Source organism: Thalassophryne amazonica, chromosome 15 (assembly GCF_902500255.1).
Source record: "Thalassophryne amazonica chromosome 15, fThaAma1.1, whole genome shotgun sequence".
In the NCBI taxonomy this organism is placed as follows: Eukaryota; Metazoa; Chordata; class Actinopteri; order Batrachoidiformes; family Batrachoididae; genus Thalassophryne; species Thalassophryne amazonica.
The window spans coordinates 26,038,612-26,060,417 of NC_047117.1; the positions used below are offsets into that span (position 1 = coordinate 26,038,612).

A 21,806-nucleotide genomic window follows, 5' to 3' on the forward strand; every position below is an offset into this window, starting at 1 on the left:
ATCAATATTATCGATATTAGGATCGATCCGCCCACCTCTATTGCATATGAATGGAGTGATCAGTGTAAAGCCCCTTTCACATTGGCGCATTCGTAGAGCTGCTCATTGTGGCTCGTCTATGCCGAGTTGAGCCACTCTCTGCCCACTTTTGGCAGCTCTACGTCGAGTTTTTGCTCCCTACGCAGCAGTATGTTGAGGGTTACGTACGTCGGATGGAAGAAATTAAACATGTTTAATTTTCTTCGGTGTAGAGCGCTGGACATAGTTTTAAGCAGGTCTGCGCAGCACAGCATTACTGCATGCAAGTGTGTGCAACACGGTGCTCCTGTACACAGTCAAGAACTGAGTGCGTGAATCCAGAGGAATCAGCTGAGAACATGAGAACATGATCACACAGCCCACAGTGCCTGTGTGTGATCACAGCTGATGTAACTATGGATATGTGTGTGCTCAGAACAGGGAACTGAACCTCAACTCAGAAATCCAGAAACAGCAGGTCGCTCTCTCTCTCTGTCTCTCTGTGTGTGTCTGATGACTCTTTAAAATAAAAGCCTTGTCGCTGCATGTCGGTGCGCTCATCAAACGCCCTGATCGATCAGGTCTGATCAAACTTGAATACACGCTGTGACTCTTTAAAATAAAAGCGCCGTTGCTGCATGTCAGGGCGATCTTCAGACGACCTGATCGATCAGGTCTGATCAAATCAGCGGACCTGATCGGAGCAACTGGACCTTTAAAAGTTTAACGAGTCACAGCGCTTCATTCACGGCAGCCTTTACCACAGCCAGACTCAGCAGCATCTGTACACAATGAAAATGATCCACCAAGACAAATAATAATAATAATAATAATAATAATAATAATAATAATAATAATAAATAATAATAATGTTAAATGACTCTGTTTCTGACGTGCACCACACCGTGCAGTAGAGAACAGGGTGCACTTCCACAGAGGCAGAAAATAGCAGTTTGGGCTACATACGTGGCAGTAATGAAACTTAAAACCCTCATGATACAGTCCACTGTTTTTCAAGCACAGTGATGTGTTCTGCACAGCTGGCAGGGGTGAACTGGGTTTAAATAGTGGCAAGGTACACACGACTGTGTGCACACATTAAAAAGCGAGCACATATATCAATACCAGCGTTGGTATCGATATTATCAATATTAGGATCGATCCGCCCACCTCTAGCAAGCAGATCTATGAACACGGAAAAAGGCTGTGTACACGCGCATTTCGAACGTATTTAAATGAAACACAACGCCACAATGCGCATCTCTACTAATACGCCAGCGTGAAAGGGGCTTAAGAGGGCCTCATACAACCTCACATGGTGGACCAAAGAGTGTCAATCGGAGAGATGATTCACTACTTGCAGTGAATATTCTCGCTGTCACTCGTAAAGTGCTGTTTACGCATGGGAGGGGTGTTAACAGGGCCTCAAACTGAGAAGATAGGTTGTTTACAGTGCAGAAATACATTCCAAGAGGGACTCAACTCCTTAGAAGTAAAAAGTTTGTGTTGTAAGCCTTTGTGTAATAGCAGACAGAAATTGCTTTAAGATGTGGCACAAAGACAAACAAAAAGCATAGACCATTTTGTATATATTGTTCAAAATGTGCATTTGTGTTTATTGTTAGAACCTTTATTTTGTACATTCTTTTGTACAAGATCCAAACTACCCTTATAAAGTGTCAAAATAGTTGTTTATTATAGTTTGCTGTGTGTTTTGAATAAATGTGTGTGAAAATTATTTGCCGCTTTATTTTTTCCTTTCTTATTTCTGATTGTAAACCTTTATTACACTTATAAAACACCACTATAGCATATATATTCTGAAAGTACAGGTTGTCCTGAAAAAAAGAGACATACCACTTGATTGTGGGATGCAGGGTGAGCTTTTAACAGCAATAATAAAACATTTATGCCAGTGAACTGTCCAAAAAATGCTCTCGGACCCCAGGGGGTTAAAATGAATGGCTTTAAACAGCTACTGTGACAACAGTGTGCAGCCATTAATCATGCTCAGCCTGACAGCCTTTCATGTTTAGTCAAATATCAGCTGCTACAACTCCCACAGGTTCGATTCCTGCTTCAAACACCTGATCTGGGATAGTAAACCCATTTGGTTGCTACACAACATTACCACAATAGATGGATACAAAAAAAAAAAAAAAAAAATGATACTGTCACAATAGACCGCCTCCAACCTCCATGGCTCCATCCTCAGCATCCTTCTCACTATATACCCTGGATCCCTTCTCTGCAGGTCCAAACCATCTCAGTCTTGCCACTGACTTTGTCTCCAAACTGTGTTACAGGCCCCAGGCATGTGGAACCTGTTAACAGTGAGGTGTCCTGCTGTGGTCTGTTTTATGCAGAAAAAACAGAGGGAGAAGACGTTGGTTGTGCTCACGTCTCTTTACTGAGAGGATTTTCATAGAAGTGGCTATTTGTACATAGCCATATGAATAACTCCAAATTCTACTGGTACGTAGCTCAACCTTGATATGGTTCAGGTTAGGGGTTATGCTATTATTGTTATGGTTAGGGTAAGGGGTTATGGTTAGGGTTAGGATTAGTGGTTATAGTTAACGTAGTTTAGGAATCTACGTATCAACAGCAAATAATTGTACAAGTACGCAGCCTCATGATCACATGACCTATATTGACCAATGAGAGAGACGCTACATACTAACACAATTTCATTACGTATGGCTAACCACTGCCAACTTTCTTTTTTCCAGTAAATTCCATTTATCCTACAATAGTCCAATAACTGGTTTGAACAGTGAAAGCTGTAAAACTACTTCATCTCACCATCTCACTCACTTTTTGAGGCACAGAAAAACATTAAATGACACTCTGCCTTAGCTAACTACTTTTGGATATAAATGTTAAAAAGAGGTATATTAAAATGAAATTAAGGTAGTGGCTATTTGTACGCAAGAGCGAGCAACTATTTAAAGTGGCTAAGTTCTTTTAACTTCAAACAAAAAAAGTTAATGTTTTCACACAACCCCAGCGACTGGAAAAGGCTTTAGAAGTCCTAAGAATAATTTTGTAACACCACTAACCTGTTTTATGAAGAAAAACAGAGAGAAAAGACCCCGGTTGTGCTTACGTTCAGCAGGCTGTAAAGTCTAATTATATTAGGGACACGTTTAGTTTTGTTAATTATTTTTATTCATTTTCCTTCTATCAAAAATCACTCCTTTCTCCACTCACTCCACCCTGCCTACACTCTCTTCTTCACCTCTCTACCTCACTCTCCATTGCTTTGGATTAACCCCAAGTATTTTAACTCATGTCCCTTAACTGCCTCTACTCCTTGTGCACACTATTCCACCAGGCTACCTCTCATTCACACACATGTATTCAGTCTTGCTCCTATTGACTTTCATTCCCCTTCTTTCCAGAGCATATCACCACATCTCCAGCCTTGTCTCAACATGCTGTGTACTCTCACTACAGATCACACTGTCATCTGCAAAACATCATAGACCATGGAGACTTCTGTCTGATTTTCTCCGTCAACATGTCCATTACCACAAGAAAGAGCTCAGCACCTATCCTCGATGCAATCTCACCTCCACCTTGAATACACCTGTCATTCCTACTGCGCATCTTATTGCTGTCATACTGTCCTTGTGTATATCCTGCACTACCCTCACATACTTCTCTGTCACTCCAGACGTCCTCATATAATTCCACAACTCTTCTCTTGAAGTTTGTTGAAGAACTGAAGCCCCAAAATAGAAAGCCCTAGTAGAAGGTAAAATTTCAGAGTTCAATCAATCAATCAATTTTTTTATATAGCGCCAAATCACAACAAACAGTTGCCCCAAGGCGCTTTATATTGTAAGGCAAGGCCATACAATAATTATGTAAAACCCCAACGGTCAAAACGACCCCCTGTGAGCAAGCACTTGGCTACAGTGGGAAGGAAAAACTCCCTTTTAACAGGAAGAAACCTCCAGCAGAACCAGGCTCAGGGAGGGGCAGTCTTCTGCTGGGACTGGTTGGGGCTGAGGGAGAGAACCAGGAAAAAGACATGCTGTGGAGGGGAGCAGAGATCGATCACTAATGATTAAATGCAGAGTGGTGCATACAGAGCAAAAAGAGAAAGAAACAGTGCATCATGGGAACCCCCCAGCAGTCTACGTCTATAGCAGCATAACTAAGGGATGGTTCAGGGTCACCTGATCCAGCCCTAACTATAAGCTTTAGCAAAAAGGAAAGTTTTAAGCCTAATCTTAAAAGTAGAGAGGGTGTCTGTTCACTGTTGTGCCAAAATGCCAAATGGGAGGTTACCTGGCATCAAGTCATAACAGAGTTTTTCTTCTGTACTGAAATTATAGATCTGACTTATGATGCTTTTAAAAACTACAAAAGTAACTGTACTTTGTCACCAGCTATGAAACAAGACATTGTCACTCTTATACCAAAATTCAACAAAGACATTGTCATCAATTATGCTTAACTATAATTCACTGATCCAATTTATTTATTTTTTTATTTAAAGCTTTTGATATGTTCAAATACCCCTTTTTTGCCTTGCAAATGTGTTGTTCTTACATACGATTTTATTGTGTTATTCAAATGCTTTATACAGATATTAACACTTTCATCCATGGCTTCTCAGTAAAGTTAAAGAGATTATTCAAGAGTTTACTTGTGATTATTTAAAAACAAACAAGAAGCAAGAGAGTGTCCAGAGAGCACATACTACCATCATCACTTTACACATATCGTATTTGGCAGGTTTGTGCAAACACTATGAAACTGATTTTCTTGACCCTAGGTGGGTGGAGTATGGACAAAGGAAGAAACCATTATGTTTGGGAGTGACCAATTAAGTGGGTGGATCCAGGAAAAACGTTTTTCACTTTCTTTAAAATTGAGAAATTGGGCATTTGATCATTTTCAAGAATTTTTCAAGAGGTGATGTGCAGATTTTTATGAAACAAACACAAACTAAACACCAGTCATATGTAGAGTGCTAATGTCTACATTCTTTTTCCCATCAAAAATTCAACTGAGAAATAGATTTTTTAATAATGTTCATGTACAATGGTGTTATATTAGTTACATTATTGACAACTTGGATACATTTTTAACACTGTTAATCTTGAGATTTTTCTCTGTAAATATAATAATTCATATTTGTAAGTTGAACAGAAGTTCTCTCTCATTTGCAATGTTCGTATATAAAATTGTCAATTAATTTATGAGCAAAATATTGCAAGTAGATTAAACAAGTGTAACACAAAGGTTTCTTGGTCCTTCAGTTTATGAATCTCTCTTAGTTTGTTCATTTTGTTTTGAAAAGAAAGGGATATCTTCCTCTTTCGGCTTCCCCCTTTAGAGGTCGCCATAGCAGACCATGGATGACAGAACTGGAAAGAAGAAAGAAATGAAGGCGAAGAAGAAAATTCTGGTTATTGTTTTCTGCTTTACTGGCTTTCCTGCAATAGCAGTTCTACCACTGCTGTATTTTGATCCCTGTCTTGTTTGTAACATCTAAATAAAGTTGTATTAAAAAAAATCTGCACCTTGTAAAAATCAGACTACATTACCCATAACTACTAGCGTACAGCTACAGAAAACATGGCGGCGAATGTTCAGAGCAATATTCCAGAATATGAAGTTTGTGATGTTAACACTAAAGCTTTTCATATCGACTCATTTAGAAACGAGTGGCTGAGCAGGCTGAAGCCGAGTGAATATTCCTTTGTAAAGGAGGACGAGGACACGTTTCACGCTAATTTTATGGACGAAATGGGCATAGACGTAGAAACCATGATCGAACTCAAGTCCATCTGCAGGTATTTGAAAATAACAACATAATTAAATTCATGTAACCTTTCTTCTTGTCTCTAAAATCTAAGTTACAGTGTTATAAAAGTAGCGCCTGACGTATTAAAAAGATGTCAGACTTGCCTCCCACAATGCACTGCAGTGTACACCATAGCAACCAGCGAAAAGGGGAAAACAAATTGCTTAGTATGCCTCTGTAGGCAGGTTTGTGACATTCCCATAGTGTTATTGTGCTAAAAAAAATGATGCGTTGTTGGTTCCATCAGCAATGGTGTTAAAAGTGAAGAGGTGTAATTTTCCTTGGTTTTGCACAAGGAAACTGAACCAGAAATAAGAGATGAATGGCTCCGGGTGATTGGGAAAGGTGCAACTCCAGCTTTTGTTTTTTTAACCTTCCATTTTCATGTGTAATTGAGTGCCGGCTAAAGCAGCACCTGGCACGGTCACTGCAATACTCCACATCAGGTCTGGCAGGACATGCTAGTGATGTGTGTTGCCATGTTCACATCTCATGTTTGTCTTGGGTACTGGAAGGCAAGTATCCAGGCAGACAATTGGCCCATCTTTACCTCTTTAAATTAACCATGTCTGTCGTAACCAGATGAAACATGGGTGTCCCTTTTGCCTTCACTAACCTCTGTGGAACTCAACAACACTGAGGCTGGATCATGCCAAGAAAAATGCTCCACATAGCCGAAATGTCACAGTTGACATTCCCTCAAAATACGAGTGATACTCCTGATCTGAGTCTGCCTAAGTAACTCTTTTTCACAAAAAGTCATTACAGATGTACACCATCCTCCGACGAGACCTTGTTCCAAAGTTGTCTAGTCATCATCTTAGCTCACTGGCTAGCGTCTAGTCTCACAACCATACAGTAAGTGAGGAATCACCAGGAGCCGAAAGACCTTCGTTCTCCAGCAAAGATATTTGCATTGCCAAATACCTCTGTCCAGTGACATCACGACTCCATAAGCTCTTCCCAGGTGTCTCTTGAGCTCAAATGACAAGGACCTAGAGATGTCACTGCTGAGAAAAATGAATGTTTCTACAAGTTCAACACTTTCACCACATCCAGATACACTTGTGATGGCCAAGTTCAGGAAGTTATTGAAAACCTGGATCTTAGTCTTGATCGAAGACAATTTCAAACCCAGACAGTCCTTCATGCAGCTTCACATATGCTCCAATTAGGGTATTAACACAAACAAATCTGTGTTTTGTAAAAATCACACTGTCAGGTTGTACATAGGTCACCTGAGTGTGATGATACATTGTTGCACAAAATGCTGGATCGGTTCATGTTAAAATGTTTTCATCTACGTATATGCATGTCAACATCTAAAAAACAAAACCTGTATTTGTGAACTATTTGTTTTACTCATAGAAAAGACTGGTACAAGTTATTAGGTAGGTCATGTGACTGTGGCAACATGCTGCCTTCTTGAGTTGTGCTAGTACTGGTTAATGGCGCTGCTGAGTGGTCTGAAAGCAGCTGCTAATCAAATCATGCTGACCCTAATTTGTAGCCCAAGCCCAAACCAAGACCACTGATTGGCAGCAGTATAACAACACCCAAGTGAAGACCTACACTGCACACATTGTCAGACATGGTACGGAACCTATAGCTGGGTGGGAGTCTTTGACTAGTACAGAGAAAACAAACAAGTCTGCACAGTGCAGCTTTGAGACACTGGACTCAATCACATTAGGACCTTTTTCCTTGATGAAAGACTTCATCCTTACTTGAGCCAACTTTGATCATGTTTTATAAAGTAGTAAAGTAATATGACTTACTATTTCTGTTATCCAGTATTGATTCACTTCGTTGCCATCCTGTGGATCAGCAACCTGATATTGAAGTTGTACCTCCAGACTCGACGCTAAAAACACTAAAGTATGATCCTTGTTCACTTGATACAATAAATGATGTGTCTCACATTTACCATGAACACAATGTAAACACTGTCTGCTGTGGTTTTAACAGACAGAGGAAGAAAAGACAAGAACAAAAAGCTAAACTGAAGCTAACCAACACTAACCGACATGAACGCTATGCTGATGAAATGGTGAGTACAATGGTAAGAAATGTCAAGTTTTTCAGGAAGATCACCCTTTCATTTAATGAGTGCTTGAGAGCAGGAACTTATACACCTCACCAAATGCTAAGCATGTTCCCTGCTGCTCCTATCTCCTCATTTTTCTTATTTTCCTTCAGCAAGTGAAATACATCTTCACCTAACGTAATAGAGAATAAGTTAGACTTTGCAGAATATTCCAGTGTTTTATATTAAAGAAAATAAAATCGAAAACATTTGACATTCCAGTGGTTAGAATATTAAAGGAACAGATAAAAGCAAATATTTCACAATCAAATTACACTTAAAAAAGAGAATGGATGAACCAACTTTAAAAAAAGTGTTACAATTGGTAAAACCTGAATGAATTAAGGTGCTTGAATTTAAGGGCCCGGTCCCACTGGGGAGAGGATTATTTGCGCATGAATTGAGTACACAAATTATGGGCATTCGTTGTCATCTGAAACAAAAATGGCTAAAAATGACAGATGTCCCAGTATGAATTATGGCTATATTAATAATGTATAGTGAATATATGATGAACAGTCACGGTTGTATAACGCATGTAGTGATGGCTCGTTTGATTGAAATACAGTAAGATCAGATATGTTATTGTGAGTGAACTTGACTGTTTAAAAAGCTTGTGTAACATTTTTTCATCATGCCTGATACTTTGAAATGTTGGTGTGATGTTGCTGGACTCTGACTAGTTTTGATGCAGTTTTCTTTTGCTGTACATTTAAGGCAGTTGTTTTCATCCCCATACAGGAGCGGTTATCTGTTGACAGAAAACCAGAATCATCTGCCAACATGATCCCTGAAGGAGAAGTCATTCTAACTATCAACGTCTACTACCCTGCTACTTTTGAGAGGGTGAGTGTTGACTTTTCTCAGGCTTTCAGAAAGGTTGGACATACGCCGTATAAAATGTAGACAGTGAATAGCAAGATAAATGAGGCAACTGAGTGGTTTTGAAGTTACGTGTAGATCGAAATTACTTTGTCGGTTTCATGTGTAAAGCTTAGATTTGGTAGCCCCCTTCTTGCATATTTGCTGCATTTCTTCATGTTGACCTCCACCACACTGACAGTTTTTGTGAACATTCCCTCAGTTTACGTACACCCGACCCCACATGACACTGCTGCTGATGGGTTCCCACACTTTGGCGGAGCTGAGGGATTCCATCTGCTGTGTCAGCGACTTGCAAGTGTGCGGAGAGTTTAGCAGCACGCCAGACATTGCTCCAGAGTATATCTGCAAAGTGAGTTCTTACACTGTCGCTGTGCATTTCCTTTGGCTGTACCTTTTTTTTTATTATTATGAAACTCAGCTTTAGTCAACATTTAAATAGCAAACAGAATCCCAGAACCAAGTGGTAATGTTCTGTTTTCTCTTCCAGGATCATTTCAAGTCAGCATTCTTTTACTTTGAAGGAGTTTTCTATAATGACATGCGGTTCCCAGAGTGCCAGGACATCAGCATGTAAGATTGGCCTCTTCACTCAATGCCAGGTTGAGATAGTATAAATGACACACCAAAACGTGTTAACTCCCTAAATGTGAATCTGCTGCAAATGAATTATCCGCAAACTGCAAATTGCAAAACGTGAATACTGAAAAAATATCTGCCTAAACACAAATGCATATCTCAGAAAACATGAATTTCTTCATTTCTTCACGATTAAAGATATTTCATGTCACTGTAAATTCATTTTTATTATTAATGGAGGAAACCACAAGGAAAAAAAAAAAAAAAAAAAAAAAAAATATATATATATATATATATATATATATATTTGGCCCAGTTACTTGTGGCTACTGTAAATGGAGGGACTGCATATAAAAACATCTAATTCCAAAACAGTTAATGCAATATTTTTGTTAAATACAAGCACATCTTCACTTCAGCTGCAATGTGGTGGTGTACAGAGGAAAAATTACAAAAATTTCAAACTTATTTCTTGGTGTCTGCTACACAGGACCATAATTGAATGGGCAAAGAGTCGTAACTTCCCACTCTACCACCAGGTAAAGATGGAAGACACACAGTTGGTGGATCTAAATGTCAGAGTGGGTTTTCCGTACCTCTACTGCCATCAAGGAGACTGTGAACATCTCATCATCATCACAGATGTCAGGTTACTGCCTCCCCCCCCTTGTTGTTCACTATTGTACAGCATGTGTTCCCTGAAAATGAGCTCAGGTCTGGGATCACGTGTGGGTGTGTGGGGCATACAGGTACCAGTCTGCTAACTAGCCTCTGTGCCTTTCCATGCTATGCAACACAAGCAACTTTTAAAAGATGATGTCCTTTAAAACACACGAACGATCAAATTCTTCGTGAATCACTGCTTCAAGCCACTCCCCTTGCTCAGACCACCAACCACGGCCTGAAGAGAAACTTGAGAAAAACTTAGTTGCACACAGTCGCGTACTAAACAATTCATTCCTCTAGTTCTTCTGTCTCTGGCTATACCTATAGCACATACGCGTCCACCACCTGTTGTGCATATCTGGGATTGTTGCAGAGACTAATCTTACTACATGAATGAGGGAAAGTTGGAGCTGATGTGGTTGAAGTTGCATGTCGCTTTAACTGAGTTTGTCCGTTTCTTTTATTTCCAAGTCGTACGTCTGGTGGCCACCGAGGTCAACGCTGCTGCTCTAAAATCACCTGCTCATGTGAAAAATTGAGACCGGCACAGCAAAAGCAGGTTTTATCAAGGAGTTGTTTCCAAGTTTGGGGGGTATTGGCTACAATGTTGCCTGGTTCTATTTGTGGTATCAAAAGTAACTGAATGACAGGGGACCCTAAGATTAATCTCCAAAACCTAAATTGCGAACCAGAACTGTCACTACGCTCATATGATTGCTTCAAATTGACAACTAGCAGTACATTTAGGTGACATTTCATTCAGTTTATTTCTGTATTCCTACTAGAGATGCAACAGTACCACTTTTTCATGTCTGATACAATACAGATCTGATGATTCCCCTGCTGTTTTTGTTCTTTTAAGACATCTGTTAATAAATACCAGTAGTAATAATGGCTGACCTCACCATCGAACAAAACAATTAAAAGACATGAAACAAATATTCTACTCCCCTCACGGAAAATATACAAGTGACTCGGCTGCACAGTAAGACTTTTTTTCTCTCTCTCCCTATCTGATCCAGTAATTTTGGTCAGTAGCGGCCTGATATGAACCCAAATTTTCAGCATGGTGCACACCTAATCCCTATAGTTACAGCTGCAGAACAAACTGTTGATTTTTGGGTGGCACAAGTCTTCATCATGACTCACAACAGAAATCCCATTTTAGCTTCTTGCAGCTGAGCATGAATTCCATGTTTGTTTATAATCAGAAGCACAAGATACATGAAATATCAAAGATAGGCTCTTAACAATGCATGTTATTAAATCACAATTATATCTGGTTGTTAGACTTAGCGCATGATTGAATGAAGTCGTTATCATTTGCCACGCAGTACTTTGTGAACTTTTTAAATAGAGCAGCTTGTTATCTGACAGGATGACTCCTCACACGGTGTGACTATTTTGAGTTAATTTGGCCGGTCACAGCTGTGTGGGCTTCTGTAACTTTTTGCGCAGGCAGAGTAACCACATATGAAGCAGCTTTTGATAGAGCAAATGTGAGACTAATCTATTCTTCTCATTCACAAATTAAGAAAAGGTCTGTCCTTTTTCCTGGACTATTTCAGACTGGCTCATAAGAACGACTGTCTGGATAAGAAGCTGTACCCGCTGCTCATCCACAAACACAGAGTCACCACTCAGAAGTGTGCCGTCTGTCACCTCTTCATTGGCAGGTGTGTAAAAGTGTAGTTTCACACACACACACTTTTTTGGTGTTTCCAAACTGATTAGCGCTTGTGATTGTGTGCAGATGGCTGACGACCAACGACCAGTTTGCTCCCAGTAACCCCTGTCTGTTCTGTGATAAGTGCTTCCGGATGCTGCATTATGATGCTGAGGGTAACAAGCTGGGAGACTTCCAGGCCTATCCCTATGTGGACCGAGGTGCTTTCAACTAAATACTTAATGCTGTATCATAGTTTAGTTTTTAAATGAAATGTTGGCATTTGTAAAATATTTTCTTCAAGAGCTGTTTTCTTTATTTTGAGAATTTCGCTTTAACTTTAAAAGAGATTTTGAAATAAAGTTGTACTTGCAACTATTCTGAAAACCAGTTATGTGTAATTCAGATTTCAGTCTCTGGTTTCTCCTTTACTTCTTCTGACATAAAGCATTTTAATTTGTCATGAGGGCTCTGGGAGGTCGTGATCTCCGTTTATCGTAGGTGTAGGGTACACAACACCTACACCACAGAGCTACCCGCTCTACACACATGAATTAAAGGCTAAAGGATCCAATACATTCTGGTACATGTGCTCCAACACTGTTCCTTAAGCCCCATTCTCACTTTTGCAGATTTGTATGCACAATTTGTCTGATGATCCAGCATATGAAGATTGCAGTTGACCACAAATGTGATACAGCATGTGGTTTGATCATTTAATGCTGCAGATTGGTACGTGACGTGCAGAAACAGCACTGTGGACATTATAACTTTAGTACAATTTTGGTGCCTTCAGAAAACCTTGAAATGGTGTTGCAGTGCATACGACATTACAGGATCCACTGAAATGCAAGGGATGACCAACCTACGTCAAAGTTTGTGATTGAATAAATTTTCAAACAACTTGAAAATCTCACATTTCAAACAAAACCATGGTATGGACTTGTGTAGGCCCACTTAATGCTTTGCTCTACTGTAATAAATCTATTACTATTTTTTAATACTCTGAGAATATGTTCAAGTGACTAGACAAAACGCGTTAAAAATATTGCACTGTATGCACGATTTTATTAAAGGATGATCAAACAGGATGTCAGACAGGCACAAAAATACTCTTATTTACATCTATGTGGAAAAAATACAACTTTAAAAATGAAATAGTAAATTGAAATCTTGGCAGAAATTACACTTTCATTTCTGCAGATCACATTCAGGATTCTTTCACTGTGAAAGCAACTGAATCTATCAGAAATGCTGACTTCAGTTGGAGAAGGATGACAAACGTCTGTGGAAACATGCTCAGTGAGATCTCAAGATCACAGTGCTGCCATCGTACAAGTCGTTAATTTCACTGTTACGGCACAGAAACACAACTGTAGCAACATTTAAAGAGTTAACTAAAAATAAAGTAAAATGTGCAGTGACCACCTTTGGAGCACTAACGTTTGGTGTATTTTAATCTTTTTCACATTAACAAATAACGTCAGTGTGTTATCAGTCATGAAAGGGTCTCGGACAGCAGATCCCAGCTGGTGACCGGTCGTCCAAGGACAGCAGCAAGTTTTTTTTTTTCTTCAGGCAAGCGGGCAGTTCAACTGGACTCTTCCTGAGGTTTTGGGGGACTGCAAGTAATAAAACAGGCACGTTTGTACAGTTAAAAACAAGAGTCATCTGGAGATGATATATTCCCCCATTCCATACAAATCAGTAATACAAAGTGTCGGGGATCACCCAAATACACCTTTATGCTAAATATGAATTAACTTGTTGCATGCTGCAATCTTCATGTGAAAGTGACCGTGTCGCAGGGACAAGCCCACTGATGGCGTGGATGACCCCTGCCTGCGGTGCTGACGCCTGTGTGGACTTCTCATCTTCTTTATATTATGTTGATTTCTATTTTCTGTTTCTTCAGCTTTTAAAACTTTGCAAAACCTTTTAATTGTTTGAATGGTCTAAGCAAAGGGTCACCCCTTTGAGTCTGGTCTGCTTGAGGTTTCTTCCGAGGGAGTTCTTCCTTACCACTGTCTGTGTGCTTGCTCTAGGGGTTGGTACAGTTACACCTTGTGTGAAGTGTTTTGAGGCAGCTTTGTTGTGATTTTCTGCTGTATAATTGAAATAAATTGAACTGAATTTGGTCAACTGGTTCTTGAGATATTGCAAGGTGGCAATGACAATATCTTGAATATCTCGCTGTGACCTTGAAATTGACCCCAAGGTCACCCTAATCAACTGGTGTCGGGGATGACCCAACTACACCTTTATGCTAAATATGAATGAAACTGCTCAAGTGGTTCTTGAGGTATTTCATACCAGGGGATAATAAAAATCTAATGGAGGACTGTTACCTCTCACCTGGAGACCGGCGGGAGCGCTGTGAGAGTCATGTTGTTTGATTTCTCCAGCGCTTTCACCACCATCAGACCTGCGCTGCTGCAGGGGAAGCTGGAGGACGCAGGTGTGGATGGACATCTCGCCGCCTGGACCATCGTCTACCTCACTGACCGCCCGCAGTACGTGCGGCTGTCAGTCTGAGGTGGTAAGGTGCAGCACCGGGGCCCCCCAGGGCACCGTCCTCTCGCTTTTCCTCTTCACCCTCTACACCTCGGACTTCACCTACAACACGGACAGCTGCCACCTCCAGAAGTTCTCTGATGACTCCGCCATTGTGGGGCGCGTGTCTCAGGGGAACGAGCTGGAGTACCGGTCGGTTATCACAGACTTTGTGGACTGGTGTGAGCGCAACCACTTGTGTCTCAGCACCAGTAAGACGAAGGAGATGGTGATCGACATCAGGAGGAAACCACCACCACACCCACCGGTGAACATCCAGGGGGAAGACAAAGACTGTGGACAGTTTCAAATATCTGAGTGTTCACCTCAACAACAAACTGGACTCACAACACTGACACCCTGTACAAGAAAGGACAGAGTCGCCTCCACCTCCTGAGGAGACTGAGATCCTTTGCAGTGAGCAGGCCTCTGCTTAAGACCTTCTATGACTCTGTTGTAGCCTCTGCTCTCCTCTATGCTGTTGTGCCCCCGGCCAGCACAGAGCGGGAGAGAAATAGACTGAATAAGCTTGTCAGGAAGTCCAGCTCTGTTCTGGGCTGTCCTCTGGACTCTTTGGAGGAGGTGGCTGAGAGGAGGATGTTAACCAAGCTCAAATCCATCATGGACAACTCCTCTCACTCTCTGCACCGGACTGTAGTTGAGCTGAGCAGCTCGTTCAGTGACAGACTGAGGCAACCTCAGTGCAAGAAGGAACGATACCACAGGTGGTTCCTCCCTGCTGCTGTGAGGGTGTACATTGACACTGTGAAATAACCACCTGCAATAATATGTCCACAAATCATGTGCAATAACAACTCACTTACAAATCCCTGCACTAATGTCACCTTATCACATCTAAATTCCACTTCACATATTGTAGATAAGATGCTCCTATCTCTTTTTCAATCCCAATCATGTTTATATATATATGCATATGTACTTATATATGTACGTACATACATTATATATATATATATATATACACACACACATACATATTCTATTTCTACCTCATTTTCTTATTTTATTGTACAAGTATTATTATCATTGCTTATCATTGCACATGCTGTTTGATGAACATTTCCTCTACTTGCACCCATCTTGTGTGTTTTTTAAGAGCTGATGTAATGTGAATTTCTCCTCTGTGAGATCAATAAAGTTTTATCTTATCTACCATTTGGGAGGTCCTGATCCTCAGCACAGTGGCTTAGCGGTTAGCACTTTTGCTTAACAGCAAGAAGGTCCTGGGGCTGCTTCCCTGCCTGGGCCATTCTGTGAGAAGTTTGCATGTCATCCCCCTGTTTGTGTGGCTTCCTCCCACTTTCCAAGACATGCAAGTTAAGTGAATTAGAAACTTTAAATTGGCCGTGAGTTTGTCTATGGTGCATCTGGAAAATATTCACAGCACTTCACTTTTTCCACATTTTGTTATACAACAGCCTTATTTCTAGAGTAAATTCATTTTCCCCCTCAAAATTCTACTCGCAGCACCCCATAATGACAACATAAAAAAACTTTTTTGCAAATGTATTAAAAATAAAAAAACAGAAATCACACGTAGATAAGTATTCACAGCCTTTGCTCAATACTTTGCTGATGCACCTTTGGCATCAATTACAGCCTCAAGTCTTGAATATGATGCCACAAGCTTGGTGCACCTATCTTTGGGCAGTTTTTCCCCATTCCTCTTTGCAGCACCACTCAAGTTCCATCAGGCTGGATGGGCAGTGCACAGCCATTTTTAAATCTCTCCAGAGATGGTCAATTGGATTCAGGTCTGGGCTCTGGCTGGGCTACTCAAAGGCATTCACAGAGGTTTGTGGGCGGGGCTTAGTGAGCATGTAGCAATACAGATGCAGGGCTGAATATAACCAACTAGGGGAATTAGTTTCTGCACCCACACCTCCTGTGTTGTTAACGTGGTATCTGTGTTCCATGTAGCCTGTCCCTGCACGTTTCTCTGTGATGTACAAAGAACTTCCAAACCAATAAAACACCAGTGACCTATGACTGCAGCAAAGAACACACCCCCTCCATGTGACCACCAACAGATGGTTAAAAGGACGTCTTTTGATCGGTGGGTGTGCTACCTGGGATTTTCTCCAACTGAGGTGTCTTCCAGAAGCTTCTCTGTCGCCTGCCTGTCTTCAGGGTTGATGTCACCATTTGGCAGTTTTTCTTGAGGTGGAACACAGAGAGGAAAAAACTCAATTAAGCTCAATCAAAAACATTTTTACTCCTAAAATAAAATGCGTTCAGAGAAAACCATAACTGCAGTTATGCCCTGGGGTAAACCTTACTTTAAATGAGGGACCACCTTCTCCTGGAGATCACTTGTCCTGCATGTTTTACCAATTCTCTGCTCCACCCACTAACAAATGAAGTCATGCGTTCAACCATTTAAGAGCTCAGAAACACCAGCTGTGTCAAATTGGCTGGCTGTGGCTGCAACAGGTACACATGGAAAACACGGAGGGCAGGTGACATCAATCTAGATCATGCGCGATCAGTAACCATCACAATACCCAGCCACTTTTACTCATTTAGCCGTGTCAAATCTGTTTCCACACTAAATTACAGTTAGTTTGTTACTGCCACCATTAGTTTTAAGAACAGTTCCTGTATTAAGATCCACATTGGTTAATCAGTTCTTACGTGGCCCAAGGTCAGATGCGTGACCATCTTTCAATAAAATCAGTTTGTGTGCATGTAAGAGACTGCTGATTAATTAACAGACAACCAACAACAAAATACAACTCCATCAATCAAATAACTACTGTGAAGACAATAATCCACAAGATTGTGTTGACATACAAGAATTCATGAGGATTAAACGGGATTTTTCATCTATTCAAAACGCTACGCTCAACTGCTGACTGGAGTCAGTATCATAGTGTCAAAATGTCAGCCATGCAGATCTCATGATGTCCATCTGGAATGAATGAGAAACTCTAAAGCCCCTTTCACACTGGTGCAAACGTAGAGCTGCATATTGTGGCGTACCGTCTACGTCGAGTTGAGCAGCTCTACATCCACTTTTAGCAGCTCTACGCCGAGTTTTTGCTCCCTACACAGCAGTATGTTGAGGGCTACGCGCGTAGGACGGAAGAAATGAAACATGTTTAATTTTTTCGGCGTACAGCGTTGAACAGTTTTAAGCAGGTCTGCGCAGCACAGCGTTACTGCAAGCAAGTCTGTGCAACACCGAGCTCCTGTACACAACCAACAACTGAGTGTGTGCATCTAGAGTGAATCAGCTGGAGGCATGATCACAGCACCTCTCTCTACCAAGACAAAAAAAAAAAACAAGAAAATAATGTTAAATGACTCTGTTTCTGATGTGCACCACACCATGCAGTACAGAACACAGCGCACTTCCACAGAGGCAGAAAATAGCAGCTATGGCTACATACGTGGCAGTATGCAACTGTAAAAACCTCACGATACAGTCCACTGTTTTCCAAGCGCAATGATGTGTTCTGCACAGTCGGCAGGAGTGAACTGAAAGAGTTGAACTGGTTTTAAATAGCAGCAAGGGCTACACACGACTGTGCACACATTAAAAAAAAATCAAACACACGCAGCTGCAAGCAGATCTACGAACCCAACGAACACGGAAAATGGCTGAGTACGCATGCATTTCGGGCGTACTAAAATGAAACACAATGCCCCAATACGCAGCTCTACGTTGGTGCCAGTGTGAAAGGGGCTTAAGCATGGTGCTTCTCTGGCTGATTTTTTTTTTTTTTTAAATGGTCAATTTTATGAATTATATCTAAGTTTAACCAACTAATTAAAAAAAATACCTTTTCAGTGCATCCGGAAAGTATTCAGTGCTTCACTTTTAACATTTTGTTATGTTACAGCCTTACTCCAAAATGTAAATTCATTTTTTCCCCTCAAAATTCTACTCACAACCCAATAATGACATGAAAAAGATTTTTTTTTTGTTAACTTTTGCAAATGTATTAAAAACAAAAACCTAAGAAAATCACATGTACATAAGTATTCACCGTCTTTGCTCAATACTTTGTTGATGCACTTTTGGCAGCAATTACACCTTCTTGAATGTGATGCCACAACATTGGCACACCTATTTTGGGGCAGTTTTCCCCATTCCTCTTTGCAGCACCTCTCAAGCTCCATCAGCTGCTGAAAGATGAAGCATCACCCCAGTCTGAGGTCAAGAGTGCTCTGAAGCAGGTTTTCATCCAGGGTGTCTCTCTACATTGCTGCATTCATCTTTCACTCAATCCTGACTAGTCTCCCAGTTCCTGCAGTTGAAAAACATCCCCACAGTGTGATGCTGCCACCACCATGCTTCACTGTAGGGATGGTGCCTGGTTTCCTCCAAACATTATACCTGGCATTCAAGCCAAAGAGTTCAATGTTTGTCTCATCAGACCAGAGAATTTTGTTTCTCATGGTCTGAGAGTCCTTCAGGTGCCTTTTGATAAACTCCAGGGGGCTACTCTACCATACAGGCCTGATTGGTGGATTGGTTGGTTTGTGCTCTGACATGCACTGTCAACTGTGGGACCTTATATGTAGACAGGTGTGCACACTGGCATCACGATAGACAGTGTAGCACACTCCCAGGCCCATGAATTTGTCTTGACTATCTTACTTTGTCACAGTGAATCTCACTTTTACGCACTGCACATGACACACCATGCACGTTACACAGCTGATTTATTACTTTATAACCTTGAAGGAAACCGATCTGTCATGGTTTCCAAACTGGTGAAATAGTTAAGTGCAATACATTCCAAAACGGCGTGTTTTTAATGAATAGGCTAAATCTACAATAAAGAATACTCAGTTAAAAGAATAATGTAATGTCTGTTGGGGTATTTCATTAAATACTATGCAGTGATGAATGCTGGGAAAACTCACACTGTCTCCATGTCAACCAATGACACTCTCAAGGTCGGGGATTACCCCAGTGCCCTCTGGTGGCTGTTTTGGTCAGTGAAAACATTGCTAAACTCAGTAAAAATACATGTAATTTGGTCACGTTTCAAAGGGGTCAGACTCGTCAATAAAGTCAATTTAATGTACAATGGTTCAAGTGAGCTCGGTTTATAAATGCTCTTCCAGGCAATGATAGCTATCCGCTGGCTGATATAGAAGAAAGCTACAGACAAATTTTATTATCTCTTCTTGTCTTAAGGTTTATCATGCAGGGGTGCACTCTTAACTTTGCCAGAAAAATGAATTTGTAGTCATTTCAGCACCACCATGAATTAGACAGCTCCTCCCCTGCTGTCTGACGCGATGATGAGGTATGCTGGCTGCAGACTGTTGTGCACATACCATTCAGAGCTGGGGTGTTAAATCTAGATTTTTGACCTCTTCAAAAGTTTCTTATACAATAACCCAAGTAATTTATTTAGTTATAAAATCCAACACTGTTGGTAAAAATCTATATAGACCTCACAGTGTGGGTGGGAATGCGCATGTTCGTGCATGTATGCCTAATAACAAGTAACGTGCACGTAGGGCCTGTCAATATATCTTGCACTGAGGCCTGTGCTGAGGTTGCTACGCCACTGGGTGTGTGCCTTTCCAAATCATGTCCAATCAGCTAAATTTATTCCAAGTGGACTCCAATTAAGCTGTAGAAACATCTGAAGGATGATCAGTGGAAACAGAATGCACCTGAGCTCAATTTTGATCTTCATGGCAATGGCTGTAAATACTTATGTACATGTCATTTCTTATTTTTTTTTTAATAAATTTGCAAAAATCTCAAAAAGAACCCACCCCGCACCCCCAACTTTTTTCACATTGTCATTACGAGGTATTAATTTTTTGGGGAAAAATTTATTTCATCCATTTTGAAATAAGGCTGTAACATAAAATGTGGAAAAAGTGAAGCCCTGTGAATACTTTCCAGATGCACTGTATCTGACTGATTCTCATTGAACTGTATCAGTATTTATCCATTTGTCAACAGGTCACACAACAGATTTATCAGTGCAGCTTTTGAGGAAATCAATCAGCTTCTAAAACATCACTGAATTTGTGTTCACCACTGCAATTAAAGTTATCTCCTTAAAAACAAGCCACGACAGAAAAATCACACATATCAACTTTACAATTAATCCGCAGTTCACCTGTGTGAACCTGTGAACTGTGAAGGTCACACCATACAGAGTACGGATCAGGTACGATTCGTTACACCACTTTTGGAAACGGAGGACTGGTTTCTAGTTTCCGGGAAGATCCATCAATCAGAAATTAGAACAGAAATCTGGGAATACTCTGAAAACCTTCATCTCTGTTCTGTATAAATCTGTCTGCCATTGTTTTCTTATATTTTTGTAAAAGTTGGTCAAAAATAAATAAGCAGATAATACCTCTGATGTGATTGATAAGACTTCTCAACAGAGATGTTAATAAGCCAACTAGCAGCACAGGAACGTCACTGTGAAATATGTACTTAAACAAATCAACAGAACTTTGGTTTTGTCTCAACATAGAGGAAACGGTGACGGGGATGCTCTTTGTTTGTATGATGCACATGCACTGTAAGTGATAATATCTATGGTTTCATCTATGGTTAGCAGCCTGATGTTTCATTAGCAGATGGGCTGCTAAGCGTAGATGGAGGGCCACTGATGAACCAAAATTATTTATTGTATAATTAAAATGGTTCAAAACAGTTTGTAGTAAAATGAGAAGAGCCTGATACCAGAGTTGCTTTCCCTGGCTTGTTCCATTTTCTTCAGTGCTCCTTTCTTGGCTTCCTCGTGCTGGCGTTGTTCTGCTAAAGATTTGTTAAGCACCTGGCTGAGCACAGAGTCACCTTCTCCGACCAGAAACATGCTCTTAAACTTGTTGTACAACATGGTGGCCTTGTCCATGATGTCCTGGCTGGCCTTGAATCTACGGATCTGGAACACACAAACATTAAACCTCATCATCCCTCAATTGAGCACCAAAACAGACAGCTGTTTGCACACTGGCAAACAACACAAGCAGACCACAGGAAGACACCGCTTATAGTGTAGGGTGCATCTGGAAAGTATTCACAGCACTTCACTTTTTCCACATTTATTTATGTTACAGCCTTTTTTCAAAATGGATTAAATGATTTTTTTCCCCCCTCAAAATTCTACACACAATACCCCATAATAACCTTGCGAAGAAAGTTTATTTGTTTGAGTTGGGTTTTTTTTTTTACAAATTTATTAAAAATAATAATACAACAAACTAAGAAATCACATGCAGTCTTTACCATGAAACTCAAAATAGAGTTCAGGTGTTTTCACTGATCATCATTGAGATGTTTCTACAGCTTGATTTAAGGCCACCTGAGATCATTTCAGTTGATTGGACATGATTTGGAAAGACACATACCTGTCTACATATAAGGTCCCACAGTTGACTGTGCATGTCAGAGCAGAAATCAAGCATGAAGTCAAAGGAATTGTCTGTAGACCTCCAAGACAGGATTGTCTAGAGCAGTGATTCTCAACCGGGGTGCCGCGGCACCCTAGGGTGCCGTGATCGATCGTCAGGGGTGC

At 40.7% G+C, this 21,806-nt stretch overlaps 2 protein-coding genes across 3 annotated transcripts in view; one reads left to right on the forward strand and one right to left on the reverse strand.

The window, feature by feature from the left end:
* The first annotated feature begins 5,598 nt into the window (after positions 1-5,598).
* On the forward strand, positions 5,599-12,099 carry snapc3 (small nuclear RNA activating complex, polypeptide 3). Its single transcript, XM_034188523.1, has 9 exons — positions 5,599-5,831; positions 7,637-7,720; positions 7,811-7,892; positions 8,670-8,774; positions 9,013-9,162; positions 9,301-9,383; positions 9,880-10,038; positions 11,624-11,731; positions 11,809-12,099. The coding sequence occupies exons 1-9, from the start codon at positions 5,614-5,616 to the stop codon at positions 11,954-11,956; spliced, it is 1,137 nt and encodes a 378-aa protein (XP_034044414.1). The 5' UTR covers positions 5,599-5,613; the 3' UTR covers positions 11,957-12,099.
* A 677-nt stretch (positions 12,100-12,776) lies between these two features.
* psip1a (PC4 and SFRS1 interacting protein 1a) overlaps positions 12,777-21,806 on the reverse strand; it is a 28,029-nt gene continuing 18,999 nt past the window's right edge. For both annotated transcript variants that reach the window (XM_034188519.1, XM_034188520.1), the window contains 3 exons: positions 20,972-21,173; positions 16,365-16,452; positions 12,777-13,343 (listed from right to left, as the gene is read on the reverse strand). In XM_034188519.1, the coding sequence (XP_034044410.1) occupies positions 13,313-13,343; positions 16,365-16,452; positions 20,972-21,173 (321 nt within the window). In that variant the 3' untranslated portion in view covers positions 12,777-13,312. The remainder of the gene's footprint in view (positions 13,344-16,364; positions 16,453-20,971; positions 21,174-21,806) is intronic.